The 27,876-nt window shown below is 44.6% G+C and overlaps 1 protein-coding gene across 2 annotated transcripts in view; it reads right to left on the reverse strand.

Annotated features, from left to right (window-relative positions):
- LOC135055599 (trafficking kinesin-binding protein 1-like) overlaps positions 1–27,876 on the reverse strand; it is a 90,929-nt gene that overhangs the window by 22,153 nt on the left and 40,900 nt on the right. For both annotated transcript variants that reach the window (XM_063959834.1, XM_063959835.1), the window contains exons 2-12: positions 25,838–25,914; positions 24,874–24,990; positions 24,532–24,629; positions 8,004–8,109; positions 7,833–7,911; positions 4,320–4,450; positions 4,005–4,079; positions 2,997–3,134; positions 2,801–2,865; positions 1,725–1,958; positions 1,280–1,578 (exon numbers count right to left, since the gene is read on the reverse strand). In XM_063959834.1, coding sequence (XP_063815904.1) covers positions 1,280–1,578; positions 1,725–1,958; positions 2,801–2,865; positions 2,997–3,134; positions 4,005–4,079; positions 4,320–4,450; positions 7,833–7,911; positions 8,004–8,109; positions 24,532–24,629; positions 24,874–24,990; positions 25,838–25,914 — 1,419 coding nt within the window. The remainder of the gene's footprint in view (positions 1–1,279; positions 1,579–1,724; positions 1,959–2,800; positions 2,866–2,996; positions 3,135–4,004; positions 4,080–4,319; positions 4,451–7,832; positions 7,912–8,003; positions 8,110–24,531; positions 24,630–24,873; positions 24,991–25,837; positions 25,915–27,876) is intronic.

Raw genomic sequence — 27,876 nt, forward strand, 5'->3', positions numbered from 1 at the left:
TTTCCCTATAGATTGTAAGCTTGCGAGCAGGGCCTTCCTACCTCTATGTCTGTCTGTTTTTACCCAGTTTTGTTCTATTACTGTTGTTCTAATTTTAAAGCGCAACGCAATATGCTGCGCTATAGAAGAAACTGTTAATAAATAAATAAATTTCTTCTCAATTCAATAAAAGGCATATTGTTATCTTAACAAGCTTTGTTTATCTTGTTGTGCAAGTACCATTCAGTATTCTCAAACAATTTAAAGATCTGAGATTGTGGGGCAGATTTATGAAGCCTGGTGAAGTGATAAAGTGGAAGGTGATAACGCACCAGCCAGTCAGCTCCTGTCATTTTTCAAACACAGCTTATAACTTGAAAGTTAGGAGCTGATTGGCTAATACTTTATCACCTTCCACTTTATCATTTCACCAGGCTTAATAAATCTGCCCCGTGTTTCCACGATAGTGTCGCTATATACGGGCTCCACTTTGTATAAAATTTAATGACTCTCTTATCTATATCTGGTAGAGTGGAATAGCGGTCAAAGAATAATACTCTAAGAAGCATTTGGTGTACTGCAGCTAAAGTTGGCGTATGTTTGGATATCCACCTTTTAAGAATGACCTTCTTTGCCACTGTCACTAAAACTTAAAAATGGGTACAGATATTTGTATGTATTGTCTAAATTCCACACTGTAAAGTCAGGCCATAAAAAGGCCCTTGGGTTTAAATTTATTCTAACAGAAAACCTAGTGTTTATAAAATACAATACTTTATTCCAGAACCTTTTAATGTGGCCACAGTCACAAAAATTGTGATAAAAGGTGGCAGATGAATGAAAGCACTTTAGGCACTTCCAAAACAAAGTGTTTCCTTTGGGCTTGCGATAAATAATCTTTGTAGATCTTTTTAATGTGGACTTCCTGCAAAGAAGAAGATTGTAAAATCTTCAAGGTACTATCATAACGATAAAATAGGTCCTCAGTCTTAGTAATGCTGGGAATGTTCTGTTTCCATGACAACACTGTCTGGTCTGGAGTTTTTCAAGGCTCACACATAACAGATCTGTATATAAATAATGGGTTTTGTATAAGCTACTCCTTATTGAATTTAACAAAGGCATGAGAGGGTCTTTTGTGGAAATAGTTGCAACGGCTGGAGGAAGTGAAGCTATATAGTGTTTTAAATTGAAGATAAGCATAAAAATGAGAGGTGTTTAACCCAAAACGGTCCTAGTTGCATTTATTAAACAAAAAATGCACAAATAGAATGTCTGTTTCAGAGACGCGTCTCCTTACCTTCCAATGGCTTGACGATCTGTAGTCTTTCAGGTAGATAGGATCTTGATCCCAAGGACAAACTAGAGCTACCAGTGGCCTCAGACATTCCAGAGTAATTTGTTCCAGTGGATAGGACACTATCGTTGGGAGTAAGGAAACCACTGGAGATGTCATCATGTCGCTGTAGCTTGTGTTCTCTCTCTTCATAAAGGCTATCTGGAGAGTGGGATCCTTGCTGAGTACTGAGTCTCTGTAGAGCTGCTGCAAGGTCATGGCCTCCAGGTGTACCAGGCATTCCCAGCTTCTTCTCTCCAACACTGTAGAAGACATTTATCAACAAAAAGAACTAGAATTAGAAGTGAGCGTGGTAATCTAATAGGTCAGTAAAATGTCACTTGTGAGAGTGATACACTGTGTAATATTATTGAACCTTCTTACAATGGGCAGATGTATTATCACTTACACAGAAAAAGAATTCTCTTCTCCAGGTAACAGAGTCTCCTCCTCTAACTGCATCATGCTGGCACCCTCTGATTCGTACAAACTCAATGGCGGAGTCCCGACACGACTTGGTGCAGCAGATGGCTTCTGAGAGGGAGCTCGAGAACCGGGGATGTTCTGCGGGGACTGACAGCGAGATCTGGCCCTCACCACTTGGTTCGCAGCTTTCACAGTCTCAAACACTCGCTTGTAGCTCCTGAATGAGATTTGAAGATGAAAAGATAATTCTATATATGTTATTGTGAGTTCACCCTCTCTTCCATTAGAAAACTGATAATTACAAGCCTCGTATTTCTTCAAAAAGGAAGAGTTCATTGTAATTGTTGAGGTAGGTAAAGACAATAAAGCATGTGTAAATAGTGGATTAACAAAGTTAATCCATCACCAAGAGATGATCCTTAAAAGAAAAAAGAAAAAAGAAAAGAAGAATAGGGAATTTTTGAAATGCCCTTTAATTAAATTGTGAACCTCTCATACTTGTAGAGTGGGGGTTCCTCCCCTTGGACACCAACTATTGTATTGAAGAAGCCTACTCTCCACAAATTAGACTGAAAGTGCTCATTTAAGCAATGTACACTGTTGAGACCACAATCCCTCAGCATTATGCCACATCTTAAGTCATCTTGTACAATGTCATTTGACATTCCCAGAGGGTAACAACTGGTGCTTAAAGCATTATTATGTTACCAAAATGAACTTTTGGTATGGAGCAGTGCGGCTGAGAGGAAATTCTGCTGTAATCAGCCCTGTACATTGGGCTCTCCATTATACAGCCTCAATTGCATCATAGGGTCTCTCACTGGCACAAATGAAGGTGTTATTCCCACTATACAGATTCAGGACTGAGTGAAGGATATTTCTGAATAAGGAAATGGTGAGGTAATTCTTATAGCGTAATGTATCATTGATAACTTTAGTCAAGCGCTGCACCTTTCAAAAAAAGAAGAGAAAAATAAGGCAGAATCTTTTCCACCTGTTTGCAGACTGATCAGCAGACGTGCTGTGAACCTACGTTTACTGAAGTCATCAGGTACTTACTTTAGCTCTGAAGAAGCATCAATCCCTTTTCTCATAGTCCCTTCAATCTCTGCGGCCAAAGAATCCTGCAGACACAAAAGTGTATATTAAGATTAGACACCCTGAACTGGAAATGTCCAGCAGCAACAGAGGAATGATGCCTAGTGTATAGAATTGGCCTCATGTATTTAGTCCATCTCAGACTCTTTTTCCTTACCAAAGGAAATATGTTCAAAGTGCTGTATCTGCTGATGGTGCTGTTGGGCAGACTCCGGTTTCGCTGGTTCTTCAATTCTTCCTGGGCTTCGTGCAGCATGTCCTGACACTCTCTGTGTTTCTCCTGCAAATCCTGTAACTGCACAAATTCCTGAAGAGTAAGAAGGCTACCAAATAGTTTATTACCCAATGATCACTAATTTACAATTAAAACTATTATTTAAAATAAAAGATAAATATTATCAATTCAATATCTTCAGCACTAGAAGCGCAGAGCCCACAGATATCTTGGGCCAATTATTCCTCTTTTCACTATCCACATGAGCTAGGACAAGAGGAAACTTGGGCAGCATGCACGGGTACTAGAATGGGAGGAAGGTTAAGGGGATGTCTCGCACCCCCAAAAAACATAGAGGAGAAAGCCAATGTACTGGGTTGCGGGATGCAGTGCGACCACCATCTAGAGTTATCACAGGCAGTGTCAGGGCAGAGATAATCTCTTTCTCAGTTGCTCCACCTCCCACACAGCCCTTTCTGCCCACCTCCAGGGCTCCTTTTCCACACCGGCACCCAGCTCCAGTCCCTACAGTGTGTGGTTCGTTAATGTAGGCTGGCTCCCACTTCATATGTTCCTCCACAGCTCCCCTTTTCTCCTTTTTCTTCCACCCCGTCCACTTGGACCTAAACACCCACCTCCCCCCACCCTCAGGCACAGTAGGTCTGCAACATACAGTAAAGCAATGGCTGATACCATCACTTTACTTTACACATAGCACCTGTCCCTGGATGCAATTTTTAGTACACCTGGGGGGGAAATAATTTCTAATTGCCTGAATAGCGGCAAAAATCATTTCTATTTATCATGTCTAAAAATCAATGAATACTAAATAGGCCCATTATTGCTGTTGTTATTTATCTAGTCATTCATTCATTTCAATATAAAGGAGTTCATATGTATAATGTATTTGGTCTCATGGTGAGTAGAATTATTTAATGTACGAATACTTACTTCTGTTTTTAATAAGCGCACTTGTTCCTTCACCGCAGCAAGATGTTGCTGCAGCTCTTCATTCTCGTTGGCGGTCTGCGCAGAGAGAGAAAAACAGGCATGTAAGTAAGTGGGTGTGACTCTATAGTGACAATACAGGGCCACTTTATTATGAGTTATTTATCTTAAAGAGTTTGTATTCAAAAGTAATTTTTTTTTACTAATCTCACAAATTGATATTGATAGGTTGTAACCTTTTTCCAAAATAAAAAGTGTAGAAAAGTGTGTGCTATTAGCCTGCCATCTTATATTCCAGTAACTATATTAGGTACTCACGCTGCGACACTTGTGCTGCAGATGAACTATCTGTGCCAAGAGCTGACTGATTTCCTCCTGCTGTCGGGTGGCATCTTCTCCCCGTCGTGTCAATTCATCTGCCAACAGCGCCACCTGCCTGCTGGCCTCAGCTAAAAATAAAATGCACACTAGTTTTATACAATAGGATCAACACCACTGATAGTATTAACTGTTACTATGTGACTGGGTGAAAATAAAAAATAATTCATTATCTCCCATGAAATTGGTTTGTAACAAAAAACAAATCAATAAGGCTTGTTTCTTTGTACAGGTCGGGTCTCCCATATCAAAAATTCCAAAACACAAAATATTTAGAAAACAGGAATATTTTGGAGCTGCCGTGACCTGGCGTCATGACATCACTTGTGTCACTGGCCAATGATGACTGCTAGTGTGGGAGTTGCTTTGCAACCATTTTCTCACTGGCTACTGCTCTTCAACAGTGACAAACCCCCTGCAACGCAAGCCAGACCCTGACGCGGATGGTTCCGCACTCCCCGCAACACAAGCCAGACACCTCATGGAAGCCATCAAAACAACGCACTGTCAGGTATACTAGATACAACAACAACAAAAAATCCCATACCCCAAATGGTCCCAAGCATTTCGAATATGGGAGACTAAACCTGTACAGAATTATAATTTCAAAATGTGCTTTAGATAGCAACTATAACAATGACACAACACAGATGGTAAAGGACTGTAAGATGATAATGACTAAGGGGTATATGCAATTGCGGTCGAATTTTTTTTTTGGGCGAAAAAGTCCCGAAATTCGACAATTTCGGGACTTTTTCGCCCAAAAAAAAAAATCGTCAATGCAATTCAGTACTTTCCGTCCAAAAAACGGACTTTCAAAATTCGACTTTTGTCAAATTCGACTTTTCTGCAATGATACAAGTGCTGCAATTCGACCAAAGTATATTCAATTGAAGTTTGGAAATTCGACAACAGTGCTTTTAGACAGTAAATTCGACATTTTCAATCCGCCACACTTTGGTGGGTGAAACGAATAAAAAAAATGTAAAACTTTTTTTTTGTGTTTTTTTTATTGATAATAGCATATCTATTTATATTAGAAGGGATTAGGTACTTGGTTTGTCTTTTTTGGAGGCACACGTATTATTTATATATTTTTTAAAATCATATTTTTTTATTTTTTTTTATTTTAGATGGAATGGTAAAATTCAGAAAAAAAATGGCGTGGGGTCCCCCCTCCAAAGCATAACCAGCCTCGGGCTCTTCGAGCTGGTCCTGGTTCTAAAAATGCGGGGGGGGAAATTGACAGGGGATCCCCCGTATTTTTAAAACCAGCACCGGGCTCTGCGCCTGGTGCAAAAAATACGGGGGACAAAAAGAGTAGGGGTCCCCCGTATTTTATACACCAGCATCGGGCTCCACTAGCTGGACAGATAATGCCACAGCCGGTGGTCATTTTTATACAGTGCCTTGCGGCCGTGGCATTAAATATCCAACTAGTCACCCCTGGCCGGGGTACCCTGGGGGAGTGGGGACCCCTTCAATCAAGGGGTCCCCCCCCCAGCCACCCAAGGGCCAGGGGTGAAGCCCGAGGCTGTCCCCCCCATCCAAGGGCTGTGGATGGGAGGCTGATAGCCTTGAGTAAAATGACAGAATATTGTTTTTTCCAATAGTACTACAAGTCCCAGCAAGCATCCCCCGCAAGCTGGTACTTGGAGAACCACAAGTACCAGCATGCGGGAGAAAAACGGGCCCGCTGGTACCTGTAGTACTACTGGAAAAAAAATACCCAAATAAAAACAGGAGACACACACCTTGACAAGTACAACTTTATTACACACTGCCGACACACATACATACTTACCTATGTTGACACGCCGACTGCCACAGTCTCCGACGATCCGAGGGTACCTGTGAAAAAAATTATACTCACCTGCCAGTGTCCAGAGATAAATCCACGTCCAGAGATAATCCTCGTACTTGGCACAAAAAAAACACGAACACCCGTACCATGCCGGACTGAAAGGGGTCCCATGTTGACACATGAGACCCTTTCCACGAATGCAGACACCCCCGTGACAGCTGTCACAGAAGTGTCTCTTCAGCCAATCAGCGAGTGCAACGTCCTTGCACTCTGCTGATTGGCTCTGTGTGCGTCTGAGCTCAGACAGCGCATCGCAAAGCCTCTCCATTATATTCAATGGTGGGAACTTTGCGTCAGCGGTGAGGTCACCCGCGGTCAGCGGCTGACCGCGGGTAACCCCACCGCTACCCGTAAAGTTCCCACCATTGAAAGTAATGGAGAGGCTTTGCGATGCGCTGTCTGAGGTCACACGCGCACAGCCAATCAGGTGAGCGCCACGGAAGTAGCGCTTCCTGATAGGCTGAAGGGACCTCAGTGACAGGAGTCACGTGATGTCCCGGCATTCGGGGAAAGGGGTCTCATGTGTCAACATGGGACCCCTTTCAGTCCGGTGGTACGGGTGTTCGTGTTTTTTTTTTGCCAAGTACGAGGATTATCTCTGGACGTGGATTTATCTCTGGACACTGGCAGGTGAGTATAATTTTTTTCACAGTTACCCTCGGATCGTCGGAGACTGTGGCAGTCGGCGTGTCAACATAGGTAAGTATGTATGTGTGTCGGCAGTGTGTAATAAAGTTGTACTTGTCAAGGTGTGTGTCTCCTGTTTTTATTTGGGTATTTTTTTCCCAGTAGTACTACAGGTACCAGCGGGCCCGTTTTTCTCCCGCATGCTGGTACTTGTGGTTCTCCAAGTACCAGCTTGCGGGGGAGGCTTGCTGGGACTTGTAGTACTATTGGAAAAAACAATATTCTGTCATTTTACTCAAGGCTATCAGCCTCCCATCCGCAGCCCTTGGATGGGGGGGACAGCCTCGGGCTTCACCCCTGGCCCTTGGGTGGCTGGGGGGGGGACCCCTTGATTGAAGGGGTCCCCACTCCCCCAGGGTACCCCGGCCAGGGGTGACTAGTTGGATATTTAATGCCACGGCCGCAGGGCACTGTATAAAAGTGACCCCCGTCTGTGGCATTATCTGTCCAGCTAGTGGAGCCCGATGCTGGTGTAAAAAATACGGGGGACCCCTACTCTTTTTGTCCCCCGTATTTTTTGCACCAGGCGCAGAGCCCGGTGCTGGTTTTAAAAATACGGGGGATCCCCTGTCAATTTTTCCCCCGCATTTTTAGAACCAGGACCAGCTCGAAGAGCCCGAGGCTGGTTTTGCTTTGGAGGGGGGACCCCACGCCATTTTTTTCCGGGTTTTTCCCGTTTTTCCCCGTTTTTTTAAATTGCGGCAAAATCCGTCAAATCGGCCGTTTTTCGCCCGCGGGACTGTCGAATCCGTTTTTCATTGAATATGGTGAATTCCGGAAGCCACCTGCCGGAATTCACCTGTCGAATTGTGTCTAATTAAGAAACGGCGATAATTTGCAGCGATTCGCCGCTAATTGCATATACCCCTAAGTCTCTAGGATGTGTTTTTTTGGAAGCTTACAGAATTGATTCACACAATCCAGCATCAGATAACCCTCCTGGTCCTCATAGTCATTGGTTGCTTTAAGGATATGATTGGCCTGAGAGGACAAAAGAAAGGCTATAGTAAGATACAGTATGTATACACTGTTTTAGGGAACTATTAGCCTACAAGATCAACCATAGAGCTTACCTCGTCTCGCATCTTCTGGTTGTTATCCTCCAGACTCTTGAGCTTCTCTTGGAGGGTATCTAGCTGGATGTACTGAAGACAAAAGGAGGACTTATTCCTACGCAGCCTACCATAAAAAAGAAAGAAAGCAACCAATCAAAACACTAAGATATGGTAAAGCACTGCCATTGTATATTAGTAAATACTGATTCAGACCTCTAACTGGTCATAAAGTATTTACTACTCAAACACAATGGCAGAAATTTATCAGAATGTTTGCTATGTGTACCTCATGAATATTATCAGGTTTCATGAACATTGTTCATAACGTGCCTAATTAAGGTAACTGGTTCTTAGTAAATCAATGAGCAGCATGAATATTGCTTTACAATGACTGCAGGCCATATATATATATATATATATATATATATATATCATACACATATGTTTGGCTTATGAGTGACTTTATTTATATATATATTTTTTAAACAAACTATTAACCTAAGTGATGTAACTAATATTAAAAGAAATGTAAATCTACCAGATCAATAAAACGGACATCCTGCAAAAATATTTCTTAGCACCAGATTCCATAACTATACATGCTTCACTGTGATATTACAAGTGGGTTTGACGGGGGTCATTCAGAGTCGATCGCTCGCTAGCAACTTTTTGCAGCGCTGCGATCAGGTTAAAACTCAGCAAAACTGCGCATGCGTATGCACCGCAATGTGCAGGTGCGTCGTATGGGTACAAAGAGGATCGTTGCTGGGCGATGGATTTAACGAAGAATCCATTTGCACAACCGATTGCAAGGTGATTGACAGAAAGAGGGCGTTTATGGGTGTCAACTGACCATTTTCTGGGAGTGTTTGGGAAAACGCAGGCGTGTCCAAGCGTTTGCAGGGCAGGTGTCTGACGTCAATTCCGGGACCAAAAAGACTGAAGCGATCGCAGCGGCTGATTAAGTCCAGAGATACTCAGAAACTGCAAAAAAAACATTTTTGTGCCGTCGGCTGCAAAAGCGTTCGCACACTTGCAAAGCGAAACTACACTCCCCCATAGGCGGTGACTATCTGATCGCAGCACTGCAAAAAGTTGTTAGAGAGCGATCAACTCAGAATGACCCCCACATGTCTATAGGAAAATATTCTGAACATCTAAACACCATTAATTTGATACGAATACGTATGTTACAGACTTTATTACTAGCAATGTACAGATGCTGACAGAACAGCATGTAGTATATCTGCAAAAACTTCTGGTTAATAACCTTTCACCTATTTTTGAATCTCTATGGATGCTTACACCAATATTAGTTTATTGAACCCCAAGTTCGAAAACGATAAACTAATTACTCTAAGCTTGAAGAAACTAATTACTTATTTTACGGTATTCGGATATTAATTCACATAAAACTGATAGTATTTTCATTACACATATTGCAACTGTTTTTTAAAATGTATGAATTTTCTTCTATTTACTAATATTTTAATAAAATTGAAAAGAGCAATGAAATTTGCTGCACTACATAAGAAACTGTTAATAAATAATAAAAATATGCCATATGATAAGTGACACGCAGCCAAGGTAGGCAGAACCTGTCATACTCCAGTACACTCCAGAAGGGATCAGTATGAAATACCTACAATCAAAATCCAGACGGTCAAAATCCCAACAACAACTGACCGACTGTCAAAATTCCGACAAGGTAAAAATAAAGACAAGGTCAAAATACCGACATTTAAAATATCGACAGGTCAAAAAGTCGACAAGAGTTTTTCATTGTTTTTTGTTGTGTATGTCTACATACTGTAAGTCGAAATGGACACCGTATTGGTGTACCGCATTCCCTTGTGGGCACGGTGCCTCACTGCGCTTGCCACATTATTATGTTCCCCCCCCAGGTCGGTTTCAATTTAAAAAAAATATGAAAAACTCATGTCGACTATTTGACCTGTTGACATTTTAAATGTCGGTATTTTGACCATGGGGTAAATTTACTAAGATGGGAGTTCTATTTGAGATGGGATGTTGCCCATAGCAACCAATCAGATTCTATTTCTCATTTATCTAGAACCTTCTAGAAGATAATACCTGGAATCTGATTGGTTGCTATGGGCAACATCCCATCTCAAATAGAACTCCCATCTTAGTAAATTTACCCCCATGTCGGGATTTTGACCTTGTCAGGATTTTGACCGTTGGTCAATGGTTGTCAGGATTTTGACCGTCGGTCAATGGTTGTCAGGATTTTGACCGTCGGTCAATGGTTGTCAGGATTTTGACCGTCGGTCAATGGTTGTCAGGATTTTGACCGTCGGTCAATAGTTGTCAGGATTTTGACCGTCGGTCAATGGTTGTCAGGATTTTGATTGTAGGTAAATTGACCACATCCACTGCAGAATAGTGGGTTTTAAAAACTTGTTTGTGATCTCTGCCCGGCCTTTTGTGGGCAGTCTAATTTTTTTATCTACAACTTTTTGCAACAAACTATTCTCACGTTATTAGTGGGTAAGGAGAAAAAAAATAAGAATTTACTTACCGATAATTCTATTTCTCGGAGTCCGTAGTGGATGCTGGGGTTCCTGAAAGGACCATGGAGATAGCGGCTCCGCAGGAGACAGGGCACAAAAAGTAAAGCTTTCCGATCAGGTGGTGTGCACTGGCTCCTCCCCCTATGACCCTCCTCCAGACTCCAGTTAGGTACTGTGCCCGGACGAGCGTACACAATAAGGGAGGAATTTTGAATCCCGGGTAAGACTCATACCAGCCACACCAATCACACTGTACAACCTGTGATCTGAACCCAGTTAACAGTATGATAACAGCGGAGCCTCTGAAAAGATGGCTCACAACAACAATAACCCGATTTAGTTAGCAATAACTATGTACAAGTATTGCAGATAATCCGCACTTGGGATGGGCGCCCAGCATCCACTACGGACTCCGAGAAATAGAATTATCGGTAAGTAAATTCTTATTTTCTCTATCGTCCTTGTGGATGCTGGGGTTCCTGAAAGGACCATGGGGATTATACCAAAGCTCCCAAACGGGCGGGAGAGTGCGGATGACTCTGCAGCACCGAATGAGAGAACTCCAGGTCCTCTTTTGCCAGGGTATCAAATTTGTAGAATTTTACAAACGTGTTCTCCCCCGACCACGTAGCTGCTCGGCAAAGTTGTAATGCCGAGACCCCTCGGGCAGCCGCCCAAGATGAGCCCACCTTCCTTGTGGAATGGGCCTTAACAGATTTAGACTGTGGCAGGCCTGCCACAGAATGTGCAAGTTGAATTGTGCTACCAATCCCACGAGCAATCGACTGCTTAGAAGCAGAAGCACCCAGCATTGTTGGGTGCATACAGGATAAACAGCAAGTCAGATTTCCTGACTCCAGCCAACCTGGAAACTATATTTTCAGGGCCCTGATAACATCCAGCAACTTGGAGTCCTCCAAGTCCCTAGTAGCCGCAGGTACCACAATAAGCTGGTTCAGGTGAAACGCTGACACCACCTTAAGGAGAAACTGGGGACGAGTCCGCAGCTTTGCTCTGTCCGAATGGACAATCAGATATGGCTTTGTGAGATAAAGCCGCCAATTCTGACACTCGCCTGGCCGAGGCCAGGACCAACAGCATGGTCATTTTCCATGTGAGATATATCAAATCTACAGATTTGAGTTGTTTAAACCAATGTGATTTTTTAGGAATCCCAAAACTACGTTGAGATCGCCCAGTGCCACTGGAGACATCAAAGGGGCTGTATATGCAGTACTCCCTTAACAACTTCTGGACTTCAGGAACTGAAGCCAATTTCTTTCTGGAAGAAAATCAACAGGCCGAAATTTGAACCTTAATGGACCCAATTTGAGACCCATAGACACTCCTGTTTGCAGGAAATGTAGAAATTAACCTAGTTGAAATTCTTCCGTGGAGCCTTCCTGGACTCACACCCTGGCACATATTTTCACCTAAGTGGTGATAATGTTGTGCGGTCACCTCCTTCCTGGCTCTGACCAGGGTAGGGATGACCTCTTCCGGAATGCCTCTTTCCCTTAGGATCCGGCGTTCACCCGCCTTGGCGTCAACGCAGCTGCGGTAAGTCCCGGAACAGACACGGTTCTTGCCGAATCAAGACCCTTCTTAGTATCTCTTGAAGTTCCGGGAACCAAGTCCTTCTTGGCCAAACCGGAGCCACGAGTATAGTTCTTACTCCTCTCCTTCCTATCATTTTCAATACATTGGGTATGAAAAGCAGAGGATGGAACACATACACCGACTGGTACACCGACGGTGTTACCAGAGCGTCCCAGCTATTGCCTGAGTGTCTCTTGACCTGGCGCTTCAGGTGGGACGCCATCATAACCACCTTTGGTCTTTCCCAACGGTTTACAATCATGTGGAAACTTCCAGATTAAGTTTCCACTTTTCCGGGTGGAATTCATTTATGCTGAGGAAATCTTCCCAGTTGCCCACTCCCGGAATGAACACTGCAGACAGTGTTATCACATGATTTTCCGCCCAGCGAAGAATCCTTGCTGTCATTGCCCTCCTGCTTCTTGTGTCGCCCCGTCTGATAACGTGGGCGACCGCCATGATGATGTCCTACTGGATCAGCACCGGTTGACTTTGAAGCAGGAGTCTTCCTAGGCTCAGAGCATTGTAAATTGCCCTTAGCTCCAGTATATTCATGTGGAGAGAAGTCTCCAGACTTGACCACACTTCCTTGGAAATTTTTTCCCTGTGTGACTACTCCCCAGCCTCTCAGGCTGGTATCCGTGGTCCCCAGAACACAGTCCTGAATGCTGAGTGTGCTGCCCTCTAAAAGATGAGCACTCTGCAGCCCCCACAGAAGAGACACCCTTGTCCTTGGAGACAAGATTATCCGCTGATGCATCTGAAAATGCAATCCGGACCATTCGTCCAGCAAATCCCCTGAGATCTGCCGAATGGAATCGCTTCGTAAGAAGCCACCATTTTTCCCAGGACTCCTGTGCATTGATGCACTGATACTTGGCCTGGTTTTAGGAGGTTTCTGACTAGGTCGAATAACTCCTTGGCTTTTTCCTCCCGGAGGAACACCTTTTTCTGGACTATGCCCAGAATCATTCCTAGGAACAGCAGACGTATCGTCGGAAAACAGCTGCGATTCTTGGAATATTTAGAATCCAGTCGTGCTGTCGTAGAACTACTTTAGATAGTGCTCTTCCGACCTCCAACTGTTCTCTGGAACTTGCCCTTTTCAGGATATCGTCCAAGTAAGGGATAATTTAGATGCCTTTTTTCTTTGAAGAAACATCTTTTCGGCCATTACCTTGGTAAAAGGCCCGGGGTGCCGTGGATAATTCAAACGGCATCGTCTGAAACTGATATTGACAGTTCTGTACCACGAACCAGAGGTACCCTTGTTGAGAAGGGCAAATTTGGACATGGAGGTAATCCTTGATGTCCAGGGACACCATATAGTCCCCTTTTTTCCGGTTCGCTATCACTGCTCTGAGTGACTCCATCTCGATTTGAACCTTTTATGTAAATGTTCAAAGATTTCAGTTTAGACTATGTCTCACCAAGCCGTCTGGCGTCAGTACCACAATATAGTGTGGAAAAATAATACCCTTTTCCTTGTTGTAGGAGGGGTACTTTGATTATCACCTGCTGGATATACAGCTTGTGAATTGTTTCCAATGCTGCCTCCCTGTCGGAGGGAGCCGTTGGTAAAGCAGACTTCAGAAACCTGCGAGGAGAAGATGTCTCGACTCTCCAATCTGTACCCCTGGGATAATACTTGTACTATCTAGGGGTCAACCTGCGAGTGATCCCACTGCGCGCTGAGACTCTTGAGACTACCCCCCCACCTTGAGTCCGCTTGCATGGCCCCAGCGTCATGCTGAGGACTTGGCAGACGCGGTGGAGGGCTTCTTTTCCTGGGAAGGGGCTGCCTGCTGCAGTCTACTTCCCTTACCTCTATGTCTGGGCAGATATGACTGGCCTTTTGCCTGCATGCCCTCATGGGAAAGGAAGGATTGAGGCTGAAAAGACGGTGTCTTTTTCAGCTGAGATGTAACTTGGGGTAAAAAGGTTGGATTTCCCAGCTGTTGCCGTGGTCCCCAGGTCCGATGGACCGACCCCAACTAACTCCTTCCCTTTATACGGCAATACTTCCATGTGCCGTATGGGATCTGTATCACCTGACCACTGTCGTGTCCATGACATCTTCTGGGTGATATGGACAACGTACTTATCTTGATGCCAGAGAGCAAATATCCCTCTGTGCATCTCACGTACATATATATAGAATGCATCCTATTAAATGCTCTATATGAATAAAATATTTTCAGTCAGGGAATCCGACCAAGCCAACCCAGCACTGCATCTCCAGGCTGATGGCGATCGCTGGTCGCAGTATAACCACCGTATGTGTGTATATACTTTTTAGGATATCTTTCCAGCTTCCTATCAGCTGGCTCCTTGAGGGCGGCCGTATCTGGAGACGGTAACGCCACTTGATAAGCGTGTGAGCGCCTTATCACCCTAAGGGGTGTTTCCCAACACGCCCTAATTTCTGGCGGGAAAGGGTATAACGCCAATATTTGCTATCGGGGTAACCCCACGCATCATCACACACTTCATTTTATTTTATCTGATTCAGGAAAAACTACAGGTAGTTTTTTCACTCCCACATAATACCCTTTCTTGTGGTACTTGTAGTATCAGAAATATGCAACAGCTCCTTCATTGCCCTTAACGTGTGGCCCTAATGAGAAATACGTTTGTTTATTCACCGTCGACACTGGATTCAGTGTCCGTGTCTGTGTCGACCGACTGAGGTAAATGGGCGTTTTTAACGCCCCTGACGGTGTTTCTGAGACGCCTGGACCGGTACTAATAGTTTGTCGGCCGTCTCACGTCGTCAACCGACCTTGCAGCGTGTTGACATTCTCACGTAATTCCCTAAATAAGCCATCCATTCCGGTGTCGACTCCCTAGAGAGTGACATCACCATTACAGGCAATTTCTCCGCCTCCTCACCAACATCGTCCTCATACATGTCGACACACACGTACCGACACACAGCACACACACCGGGAATGCTCTGACAGAGGACAGGACCCACACTAGCCCTTTGGGGAGACAGAGGGAGAGTTTGCCAGCACACACCAAAACGCTATAATTATATAGGGACAACCTTATATAAGTGTTTTCCCTTATAGCATCTTTATATATATCTCAATATCGCCAAAATCAGTGCCCCCCCTCTCTGTTTTAACCCTGTTTCTGTAGTGCAGTGCAGGGGAGAGCCTGGGAGCCTTCTCTCCAGGCTTTCTGTGAGAGAAAATGGCGCTGTGTGCTGAGGAGATAGGCCCCGCCCCTTTTTCGGCGGGCTCGTCTCCCGCTATTTAGTGAATCTTGGCAGGGGTTAAATATCTCCATATAGCCTCTGGGGGCTATATGTGAGGTATTTTTCGCCAAAAAAGGTTTTCATTTGCCTCCCAGGGCGCCCCCCTCCCAGCGCCCTGCACCCTCAGTGACTGCCGTGTGAAGTGTGCTGAGAGGAAAATGGCGCACAGCTGCAGTGCTGTGCGCTACCTTTAGAAGACTGCAGGAGTCTTCAGCCGCCGATTCTGGACCTCTTCTTACTTCAGCATCTGCAAGGGGGCCGGCGGCGCGGCTCCGGTGACCATCCAGGCTGTACCTGTGATCGTCCCTCTGGAGCTGATGTCCAGTAGCCAAGAAGCCAATCCATCCTGCACGCAGGTGAGTTCACTCCTTCTCCCCTAAGTCCCTCGTTGCAGTGATCCTGTTGCCAGCAGGACTCACTGTAAAATAAAAAACCTAAGCTAAACTTTCTCTAAGCAGCTCTTTAGGAGAGCCACCTAGATTGCACCCTTCTCGGCCGGGCACAAAAATCTAACTGGAGTCTGGAGGAGGGTCATAGGGGGAGGAGCCAGTGCACACCACCTGATCGGAAAGCTTTACTTTTTGTGCCCTGTCTCCTGCGGAGCCGCTATCTCCATGGTCCTTTCAGGAACCCCAGCATCCACAAGGACGATAGAGAAATAAAATTGTGATTATTAATCTATTCATATAGGATGTCTATCATTAAAGTTCACCTATTCCAAGTAGTCTACAGCAAAAACTACTAGTAAAGGTGGGTACACACAGACATCGGAACAAACCCGTCAGCCCTAGATCGAGTGTACACATGGAGGCGATACTAATGAAGGTCGGAACAAACATGTTCCGTCCATTTCTAGCGTCCGCAGGAGCACGCAATCCTGAGTACACACTAAGCAATGTAGGTAACATGTCGTTACGAAACGGCATATTGTGCAGACATAGCTGTAGTGTGTACCCAACTTAAGGCATCAGATATGCAAATTTCCTTTAGCACATCATACTTTTTATCACTTTTTACAGCAAACAACATTCTCTCAACCTTTTTCATTCTCATTTTGCCTTAAATTCCAAATTACAGAATGTGCATAACAGGTGAAATTGTTTTGCCGCTATACTGCACTGTAATGGTCCAAATAAAATTGTAAAACACCTCCTGGCTGTGATTTTTTTAACTAATTATTTTTGGTGGAATTTTCTGTCCACGGCCTCAGCTTTAATTCTGATCTATATATATATATATATATATATATCCTTATATTTTTATGGCACTCCCAATCATGCTGTCATCCACCTGGGTGCCCTCCTCCAAATGATATAAAACTGCAAGGGGTACCTTCAATTGTTGTCCATAAAGAAGGAAACCAGGCGGCACTCCAAGGATTTGTTGCAGGCAAAATACTTTATATTAAAGTGACAGTGCAAAATAAGTTAGTACAGCATAGTGCGAGCCACCGACGTTTCAACGCCCCTCCGGCGTTTTCTTCAAGGTGCTATGTTTCCTTCTTTATGGACAACAATTGAAGGTACCCCTTGCAGTTTTATATATATATATATATATATATATATATATATAAAATAAGATTTTACTCACCGGTAAATCTATTTCTCGTAGTCCGTAGTGGATGCTGGGCGCCCATCCCAAGTGCGGATTGTCTGCAATACTTGTACATAGTTATTGTTACAAAAATCGGGTTTTGTTGTGAGCCATCTCTTCAGAGGCTCCAATTGTTATCATACTGTTAACCGGGGTTCCTATCACGTGTTATATGGTGTGATTGGTGTGGCTGGTAGGAGTCTTACCCGGGATTCAAAATCCTTCCTTATTGTGTCAGCTCTTCCGGGCACAGTTCCTAACTGAGGCTTGGAGGAGGGTCATAGGGGGAGGAGCCAGTGCACACCAGATAGTCATAAATCTTTCTTTAGATGTGCCCAGTCTCCTGCGGAGCCGTCTATTCCCCATGGTCCTTACGGAGTCCCCAGCATCCACTACGGACTACGAGAAATAGATTTACCGGTGAGTAAAATCTTATTTTATATATATATATATATATATATATATATATATATATATATATAGATATAGATAGATATATATATATATATATATATATATATATATATATATAAAATAGGATTTTACTCACCGGTAAATCTATTTTTCGTAGTCCGTAGTGGATGCTGGGGACTCCGTAAGGACCATGGGGAATAGACGGCTCCGCAGGAGACTGGGCACATCTAAAGAAAGATTTATGACTATCTGGTGTGCACTGGCTCCTCCCCCTGTGTCCAGAATCATTCCCAGGAACAGAAGACGTGTCGTCGGGACCAGCTGTGACTTTGGAATATTGAGAATCCAGTCGTGCTGTTGTAGCACTTCCCGAGAGAGTGCTACCCCTACTACCAACTGTTCTTTGGACCTCGCCTTTATCAGGAGATCGTCCAAGTACGGGATAATAAAAACTTCCTTCTTGCGAAGGAGTATCATCATTTCGGCCGTTACCTTGGTAAAGACCTTCGGTGCCGTGGACAACTCCAACGGCAGCGTCTGGAACCGATAGCGACAGTCCTGTACCACACATCTGAGGTACTCCTGGTGAGGAGGGTAAATGGGGACATGCAGGTACGCATCCTTGATGTCCAGGGAGACCCTGTAAACCCCCTCGTCCAGGCTCGTAATAACCGCCCTGAGCGATTCCATCTCGAACTTGAATCTTCTGATATAAAAGTTCAAGTATTTTAATTTTAAGATGGGTCTCACCGAACCGTTCTGTTTCGGTACCACAACCATTGTGGAATAGTAACCCCTTCCTTGCTGAAGGAGGGGCACCTTGACAATCACTTGTTGTGATTATAGTGTTGAATAGCCACCAACACCGCCTCCCTGGCAGAGGGAGGTGCCGGTAAGGCAGATTTTAGGAAACGGCGGGGGGAAGAACGTCTCGAACTCCAGCCTGTACCCCTGAGATACTACTTGAAGGACCCAGGGATCCATGTGAGAGAGCCCACTGGGCGCTGAAATTTCTGAGACGGGCCCCCACCGTACCCGGGTCCGCCTGAGCAGCCCCAGCGTCATGCTGTGGACTTACCGGACGCAGGGAGGACTTCTGCTCTTGGGAACTAGCTGTGCGCTGCAGCTTTTTCCTCTACCTTTGCCTCTCGGCAGAAAGTATGAGCCTCTAGCCCTCTTGCTTTTCTGGGGCCGAAAGGACTGTACTTGATGATACGGTGCTTTCCTTTGTTGTGGGGTAGCCTGTGGCAAAAAAGTCGATTTCCCAGCAGTAGCTGTGGAAACGAGGTCTGAAAGACCATCCCCAAACAGTTTTACCCCCTTATAGGGCAAAACTTCCATGTGCCGATTCGAGTCGGCATCGCCTGACCATTGCCGAGTCCATAACCCCCGTCTGGCGGCAATGGACCTAGCGCTTATTTTTGATGCCAGCCGGCAAATATCCCTCTGTGCATCACGCATGTATAAGACCACGACTTTTATATGCTCTATTGTCAGCAAAATATTGTCCCTATCCATAGATATTTTCCGACAGGGAATCTGACCACGCAGCGGGAGCACTGCACATCCATGCCGAAGCAATGGCTGGTCGCAATATAATGCCCGAGTGTGTGACTATATCTTTCAGGGTAACCCCCTGCTTTTTATCAGCAGGTTCCTTCAGGGCGACCGTATCCGGAGACGGTAGTGCCACCTTTTCTGATAAGCGTGTAAGCGCTGTATCTACCCTATGGGGTGTTTCCCAACGTGACCCATCCTCTGGCGGGAAAGGGTACGCTGCCAATAACCGTTTAGAAATTATCAATTTCTTACCGGGGGAAGACCACGCTTCCTCACACACCTCATTTAATTTCTCAGATGCAGGAAAAACTACTGCTAGTTTTCTGTCACCAAACATAATACCCTTTTGTGTGGTACCTGGGGTATTATCATAAATGTGTAATACATTTTTCATTGCCTCAATCATGTAACGGGTGGACCTATTTGGAGGGTACACTAGTCTCATCGTCGTCGACACTGGAGTCGGTATCCGTGTCGACATCTGTTTCTGCCATCTGAGGTAGCGGGCGTTTTTAGAGCCCCCCATGACATTTGAGACGCTGGAACAGGCACAAGCTGAGTAGCCGGCTGTTCTGTGTCGTCGACCTTTTGTGTAAGGAGTTGACACTTTCACGTAATCCTTCCATAAGTCCAACCACACCGGTGTCGATCCCGCAGGGGGTGACATCACATTTACAGGCATTCGCTCCGCCTCCACATCATTATCCTCCTCATACATGTCGACACAGCCGTACCGACACACAGCATACACACAGGGAATGCTCTGACAGAGGACAGGACCCCACAAAGCCCTTTGGGGAGACAGAGGGAGAGTATGCCAGCACACACCAGGGCGCTATATATCACAGGGATATCACATATAAAGAGTGTTTTCCCTTATATCTGCCTATATATATTGTATACTGCGCCTAAATTGTGCCCCCCCTCTCTTTTTAACTCTTTCTGTAGTGTATTGACTGCAGGGGAGAGCCAGGGAGCTTCCCTCCAACGGAGCTGTGAGGGAAAAATGGCGCCAGTGTGCTGAAGGAGATAGCTCCGCCCCTTTTTCGCTGACTTTCTCACGCATTTTTATGGATTCTGGCAGGGGTTAAAAAGCACCTATATAGCCTCTGGGGCTATATATGGTGCCAGTTTGCCAGCCAAGGTGTCAGTATTGCTGCTCAGGGCGCCCCCCCCCAGCGCCCTGCACCCATCAGTGACCGGAGAGTGAGGTGTGCATGAGGAGCAATGGCGCACAGCTGCAGTGCTGTGCGCTACCTTGGAGAAGACAGAAGTCTTCAGCCGCCGATTTTCCGGACCACCTTCTTGCTTCTGGCTCTGTAAGGGGGACGGCGGCGCGGCTCCGGGAACGGACGACGAGGTCGGGTCCTGTGTTCGATCCCTCTGGAGCTAATGGTGTCCAGTAGCCTAAGAAGCCCAAGCTACCACCACTTAGGTAGGTTCGCTTCTTCTCCCCTTAGTCCCTCGCTGCAGTGAGCCTGTTGCCAGCAGGTCTCACTGAAAATAAAAAACCTAACAAACACTTTCTTCCTAGGAGCTCAGGAGAGCCCCTAGTGTGCATCCAGCTCAGCCTGGCAGAGAAATCTAACTGAGGCTTGGAGGAGGGTCATAGGGGGAGGAGCCAGTGCACACCAGATAGTCATAAATCTTTCTTTAGATGTGCCCAGTCTCCTGCGGAGCCGTCTATTCCCCATGGTCCTTACGGAGTCCCCAGCATCCACTAGGACGTCAGAGAAATATATTTATTTATTTATCAACCCATTGAGGTCTGGATTTGGCGTCACACTCAAAATTAAAGTGGAAAAACACACTACAGGCTGACCCAACTTTGATGTAATGTCCTTAAAACAAGTCAAAATGAGGCTCAGTAGTGTGTGTGGCCTCCACATGCCTGTATGACCTCCCTACAACGCCTGGGCATGCTCCTGATGAGGTTGCGGATGGTCTCCTGAGGGATCTCCTCCCAGACCTGGACTAAAGTATCCGCCAACCCCTGGACAGTCTGTGGTGCAACGTGGTGTTGGTGGATGGAGCGAGACATGATGTCCCAGATGTGCTCAATTGGATTCAGGTCTGGGGAACGAGCGGGCCAGTCCAGAGCATCAATGCCTTCGTCTTGCAGGAACTGCTGACACACTCCAGCCACATGAGGTCTAGCATTGTCTTGCATTAGGAGGAACCCAGGGCCAACCGCACCAGCATATGGTCTCACAAGGGGTCTGAGGATCTCGGTACCTAATGGCAGTCAGGCTACCTCTGGTGAGCATATGGAGGGCTGTGCGGCCCCCCCAAAGAAATGCCACCACACACCATTACTGACCCACTGCCAAACCGGTCATGCTGGAGGATGTTGCAGGCAGCAGAATGTTCTCCTTGGCGTCTCCAGACTCTGTCACGTCTGTCACATGTGCTCAGTGAGAACCTGCTTTCATCTGTGAAGAGCACAGGGCGCCAGTGGCGAATTTGCCAATCTTAGTGTTCTCTGGCAAATGCCAAACGTCCTGCACGGTGTTGGGCTGTAAGCACAACCCCCACCTGTGGACGTCGGGCCCTCATACCACCCTCATGGAGTCTGTTTCTAATCGTTTGAGTAGACACATGCACATTTTTGGCTTGCTTGAGGTCATTTTGCAGGGCTCTGGCAGTGCTCCTCCTGTTCCTCCTTGCACAAAGGCGGAGGTAGCGGTCCTGCTGCTGGGTTGTTGACCTCCTACGGCCACCTCCACGTCTCCTGATGTACTGGCCTGTCTCCTGGTAGCGCCTCCATGCTCTGGACACTACGCTGACAGACACAGCAAACCTTCTTGCCACAGCTCGCATTGATGTGCCATCCTGGATGAGCTGCACTACCTGAGCCACTTGTGTGGGTTGTAGACTCCGTCTCATGCTACCACTAGAGTGAAAGCACCGCCAGCTTTCAAAAGTGACCAAAACATCAGCCAGAATGCATAGGAGCTGAGAAGTGGTCTGTGGTCACCACCTGCAGAACAACCCCTTTATTGGGGGTGTCTTGCTAATTGCCATTGTCTATTCCATTTGCACAACAGCATGTGAAATTGATTGTCAATCAGTGTTGCTTCCTAAGTGGACAGTTTGATTTCACAGAAGTGTGATTGACTTGGAGTTACATTGTGTTGTTTAAGTGTTCCCTTTATTTTTTTTTAGCAGTGTATATATATATATATATATATATACACACACATATACACACACATATATATATATATATATATATATATAATCAGTAATTGAGTAAATAAAAGCGCCTACTAGTGTCAGTGAAAAAAACATGTGAACTCAGGTATAGTGATAATTAAAAATAGGTAGCAGTTTAGCTTAAAAAACCTTCAGGCTGATGACTCTTAAATGCAGGACATGTAAAAAGAGAGATAAAAGCAACTGTTTTAAAGGTATTTTTACAAAAGCTCAAAACTTAGGAACTCTGCTAGTTCCAAAAATCATTTGGAGAGCAAGGTAAAATAAAAACAGTAACAATTTAATAGGCACAGTCCTGCCACAAATGCAGGTAATAAACGTACAGATTAAAAAGTATAAACAGCTTATCTGTCCGCTTATGGGAAGTCCAAGTGGTGAGCATCAAGTCCCTGTCCCAACGCGTTTCATCCTAATGTGAGGACTTCATCAAGGGAATGAAGTCCTCACATTAGGACGAAGTTCCTAAGTTTTGAGCTTTTGTAAAAATACTTTTAAAACAGTACACACTATGTTGCTTTTATCTCTCTTTTTACATGTCCTGCATTTAAGAGTCATCAGCCTGAAGGTTTGTTAAGCTAAGTTGCTACCTATTTTTAATTATCACTATACCCGAGTTCACAGGTTTTTTTCACTGACACTAGTAGGCACTTTTATTTACTCCATTGTCTGAATCTCCATTTACATATTGTAAAAGAGCTGCCACTCATCCACTTTTGAGGTGTGTCGTGTTAATCTAAAGGGGTTTTTAGAAAGGAATTTCTTTAAAACACCCACCAGTGTGTCTTATTAGATATACGTAGGAGCTGTTCAATATTTTCTCGATATATATATATATATATATACATATACACACACACACACACACACACACACATATACACACATATATACATACATAGACACACACACAGTGTATATATATATATATATATATATATATATATATATCGTACACACACACACACACACACATATGTACGTACAAGCACATACACAAGTACATACATTCAGGTGTTAGACACAAATATGGAAACACCTAGGAAAAGAACGATGTTATTACTTAACAAGGTGTAGGACCACTGTTGGCATGCACGACAGCCTGAATTCTCCCTTGAATGGATAAATATAAAACCTGGATGATCGATAAGGAATCTTAGATCATTCTTCATGCAAAACTTTTTCAAGTTCCCAGAGTGATGTTGGAGGCAGATAATGTGACCGAACCCTGTTCTCCAAAACGGACCACAGGGGCTACATGATATTGAGGTCTGGCAATTTGGGGGGCCAGGGAAGATGAGAACTGGTCTGCATGCTCGGAAAACCACGACTGGATGACACGAGCTGTATCAATTGATGCCTGATCATCTTGGTATCAGGTGTCACCTGCGGAAACAATTTCACTCTGCAGCACAGGATGGACCTGATCTGCCAAAACATCTACATAGTCCTTGGCAGTGGCTGAACAGGCATGGTGATAATTGGGCTGGCAGTATACCATGATATGGCTGCCCAAATAATCACCGACCCTCCACCATACTTCACTTTTGCACCAGACAGTCCTAATCGTACACTTGGTTCTGTGTTCTCGACAAGTAAACTTGTCCTGTGGTTGGGAATAGGGTGAAGGATGATTCATCCGACCAGATGACAGTTTCCATTGCTCGGCAGTCCACGATTTATGAATGTTATACCACTCTCTCCACTTCTTGGCACTCGCCGGGTTTACCAGTGGTTTGGCAACTACAGCTCGCCCATGAATATCATACTTCTGGAGTTCCCTCCTCACTGTTCTTGTAGACATGGGGTGTGGTACACAAGAATTCCGATCTTGCAGCGGTTTTCTTTTTTCTTGACCACAATCAACCTCAATGCCCTTCTGTCTCTTGCACTCAGTTTACACTTTCGTCCACACTGGCATTTAGCTGTTTTCCCGGAAATGGTATATGTAGTCATACAGTTCCTCGCGATATCCCAAATAATCTGGCTACTGCGGTCACAGATATCTGTGAGATCAGACATGATTAACTAACGCCTGCACAGAACAATGTCGACAGAGCAACGGAGACTGCCGGCCGCCTCGACAGGTTTCATATGGGAAACTTTGGTGCCACATCCGGTTTCCCAGTGAAAACGCAGTAGTAGCTCACACATGTCTTTGGCATGCTGTTTCCATAGTTCATATGTATGTTTGTAAATCGGGCTCTGATACTAGTCAATTCCACCCCAATCATTGACCACACCACTCATAACTTCGTATAATAGTTATTATCACCACGTCATTCATTGTAACTATTACTATCACTAATATTTGTGTTCTGTTCAGTGCAATACTAAATGCTAAATAGATGTATACAGAAAATATACTGACGGTGTTGTGGCTGCAGACACTGGGTCACTCTCTGTATTGCTGGTGTACAGATGGAGAAGATCTTCCCGCATTGAGATTTCATGCCGTAGCTGACAGACCTACAGATAGACACATACAGTAGATCACACTCTAAAGACCATGTGACACTGTAGTAGTACTGCTTAAGTTAAGTCATGAAAGGATTCTATCCTGACCATGGCATATGTGAGACAGACAATGTGATCAGGTGGATTATCAGAACATAGGTGTCAGTTTATGTTAAACATATAAAACTGCACCCACAACAAAAGGCCAAACCACACACACATGAGAATGTAAACTTGTGAAAGAATTTTTGGTCACCTCTTCTTTTGTAGCCTCCAACTCTTCCTCCAGAAACTCATTCTTCGCTGTCAATTCTCGATTCTGCTTCAAAAGAGACTGTCCAATACACGCAGCCAACTCTAGGTCTCTCTCTTTCTAAGAACGACACAGACAAAAAGGCAAAACTATATAAGCTAAAACAACTCTCTGGCCCAGATTTATCAAGCCTTGGAGAGTTCTAAATAGCACGGTGATAAAGTGCCAGCCAACCAGCACCTAACTGTCCTTTTTCAAACACAGCCTGTGACATGGAAGTTAGGAGCTGATTGGTTGGTACTTTATCACCGTGCAATTTATCACTCTCCAAGCCTCTGTCTATAAAAACTATTGGACACAGAAAGCATTGGCTACTAAAAAAAAAAAAAAAAAAAACTGAAAAAAATTAGAATACATGATCACTTAAACAGGCACCATAAAGTGGTTTAACATACAAGCAATATTGTGTGTACTACCAAAATTACTTTACACACAGGAAATACTGTGGTGTGTGATAGCGGATGGTCTTCAGTTTGCCGGTATGTCGGGATCCCGACGCACAGTATACCGGCGCCGGAATCCCGACACCCGGCATACCGACACTTTTTCTCCCTATTGGGGGTCCACGACCCCCCTGGAGGGAGAATAGATAGCGTGCGCGCCACCGTGCCCGCAGCGTGGTGAGCGCAGCAAGCCTGCAAGGAGCCCATTTGCGCTCGCCCAGCTGTCGGTATGCCGGCGGTCGGGATTCCGGCGCCGGTGTGCTGGTCGCCAGGAGCCCGGCCGCTGGCATACCCTACTACACCCTCGATAGCTTCAGGGATGAATTTCAAATGGTAAAATGATACTGGTTCTCTGCAGAAATAATGATCTATAAAACTTCACATTATGAGGTTTTTTGAGCATTTTGGAAACTGATACATGACCCTTGCAAAAGCCTTCCTGAATGGCTACATTAAATACTTGCCTCCTCTAGCAGGCTGGTGACAGCATCTATATCTCGATAGGTCTTGGTCACTTTGCCAACTCGTTCAGAACAGAGGACTGAAAGAACAAAAACACTTATATTGAAATAAAGATTATTTGGTCTTTTTTTTTTTTTACTTTTTGAAAGAGGACTGCCTATAGCTTCTTACTGGAGCTTCCCCAATAAATTCTCTTAGCTCATACTCCACAACAGATCTTCTATTTGTAGTCATATAAGCAAATCTGTTGCATAAACTGAAAACTGAAGTATGATTTTTTACAAAGTTAACTTGCAGAAACAGATAAAATTGCCCTATCTAGGTTTTAAGTTAGGCCAGCTACTGACTGGACATTAAAAAGTGTTGATATTCTGAATGATTTAACCAATTTGTATCAACATTTTTTGCCCATTTTCCAGCGTTTGGGAGCAAATGGATGATTGTCATTTGCTCTCAACCATTACTAGATTTTCATCCCAACCACGCAGATCTTGCAGATAATTGTATAGTGTATGCCCAATTTAAATCTTAGCCTTTTTGTATATGTCACCTTACATAAAAAAAAAATTGTATTGGGGAACTATATAATTCCTTTTTATGTTTTAGCTTTTATATAATTTACTATATGCTAATCCCATTAATTGATTCATATACGTCAGCTACGCAGCAAAGTAGTACACACATTACATCATCTTCAGTTTCCCTCAAAATTCTACATACAATACCCCATTTAATAACAACGTGAAATTTTTTTTTTGATATTTTTGCAAATTTATTAAAAATAAAAGACTAAGAAATCACATGTACATAAGTATTCACAGCCTTTGACAAGCAGCTCAAAATTGAGCTCAGGTGCATCCTGTTTCAACTGATCATCCTTGAGATGTTCCTACAGCTTAATTGGAGTCCACCTGTGGTAAATTTAGTTGATTGGACATGATTTGGCCTTTGACAGTGCATGTCTGAGCACAAACCAAGCATGAAGTCAAAGGAATTGTCTGTAGACCTCCGAGACAGGATTGTCTCGAGGCACAAATCTGGGGAAGGGTACAGAAAAATATTTGCTGCTTTGAAGGTCCCAATGAGCACAGTGGCTCCATCATCTGCAAATGGAAGAAATTCGGAACCACCAGGACTCTTCCCAGAGCTGACCGGCCGTCTAAACTGAGCGATCGGGGGAGAAGGGCCCTAGTCAGGGAGGTGACCAAGAACCCGATCGTCAATCTGTCAGAGAGCTACAGCATTCCTCTGTAGAGAGAGGAGAAACTTCCAGGACAACAATCTCTGCAGCAATCCACCAATCAGGCCTGTATGGTAGAGTGGCCAGACGGAAGCCACTCCTTAGTAAAAGCACATGGCAGCCCACCTGGAATTTGCCAAAATGCATCTGAAAGACTCTTAGACCATGAGAAACAAAATTCTCTGGTCTGATGAGACAAAGATTTAACTCTCTGGCATGAATGCTAGGCGTCATGTTTGGAGGAAACCAGGCACCGCTCATCACCAGGCCAATACCATCCCTACAGTGAAGCATGGTGGTGGCAGTATCATGCTGTTTGGATGTTTTTCAGCGGCAGGAACTGGGAGACTAGTCAGGATAGACGGAAAGCTGAATGCAACAATGTACAGAGACATCCTGGATGAGAACCTGCTCCAGAGTGTTCTGGACCTCAGACTGGGGCAAAGGTTCATCTTTCAGCAGGACCGCGACCCTAACCTAAGCACACAGCCAAGATATCAAAGGAGTGGCTTCAGGACAACTCTGTGAATGTCCGTGAGTGGCCTAGCCAGAGCCCAGACTTGAATCTGATTGAACATCTCTGGAGAGATCTGAAAATGGCTGTGCACAGACGCTTCCCATTCAACCGGATGGAGCTTGAGAGGTGCTGCAAAGAGGAATGGGCGAAACTGCCCAAAGATAGGTGTGACAAGCTTGTGGCATCATATTCAAAAAGACTTGAGGCTGCAATTGCAGTCAAAGGTGCATCAACAAAGTATTGAGCAAAGGCTGTGAATACTTATGTACATGTGATTTCTTAGT

This window comes from Pseudophryne corroboree, chromosome 3 (genome assembly GCF_028390025.1).
Source record: "Pseudophryne corroboree isolate aPseCor3 chromosome 3, aPseCor3.hap2, whole genome shotgun sequence".
Taxonomy (NCBI): Eukaryota; Metazoa; Chordata; class Amphibia; order Anura; family Myobatrachidae; genus Pseudophryne; species Pseudophryne corroboree.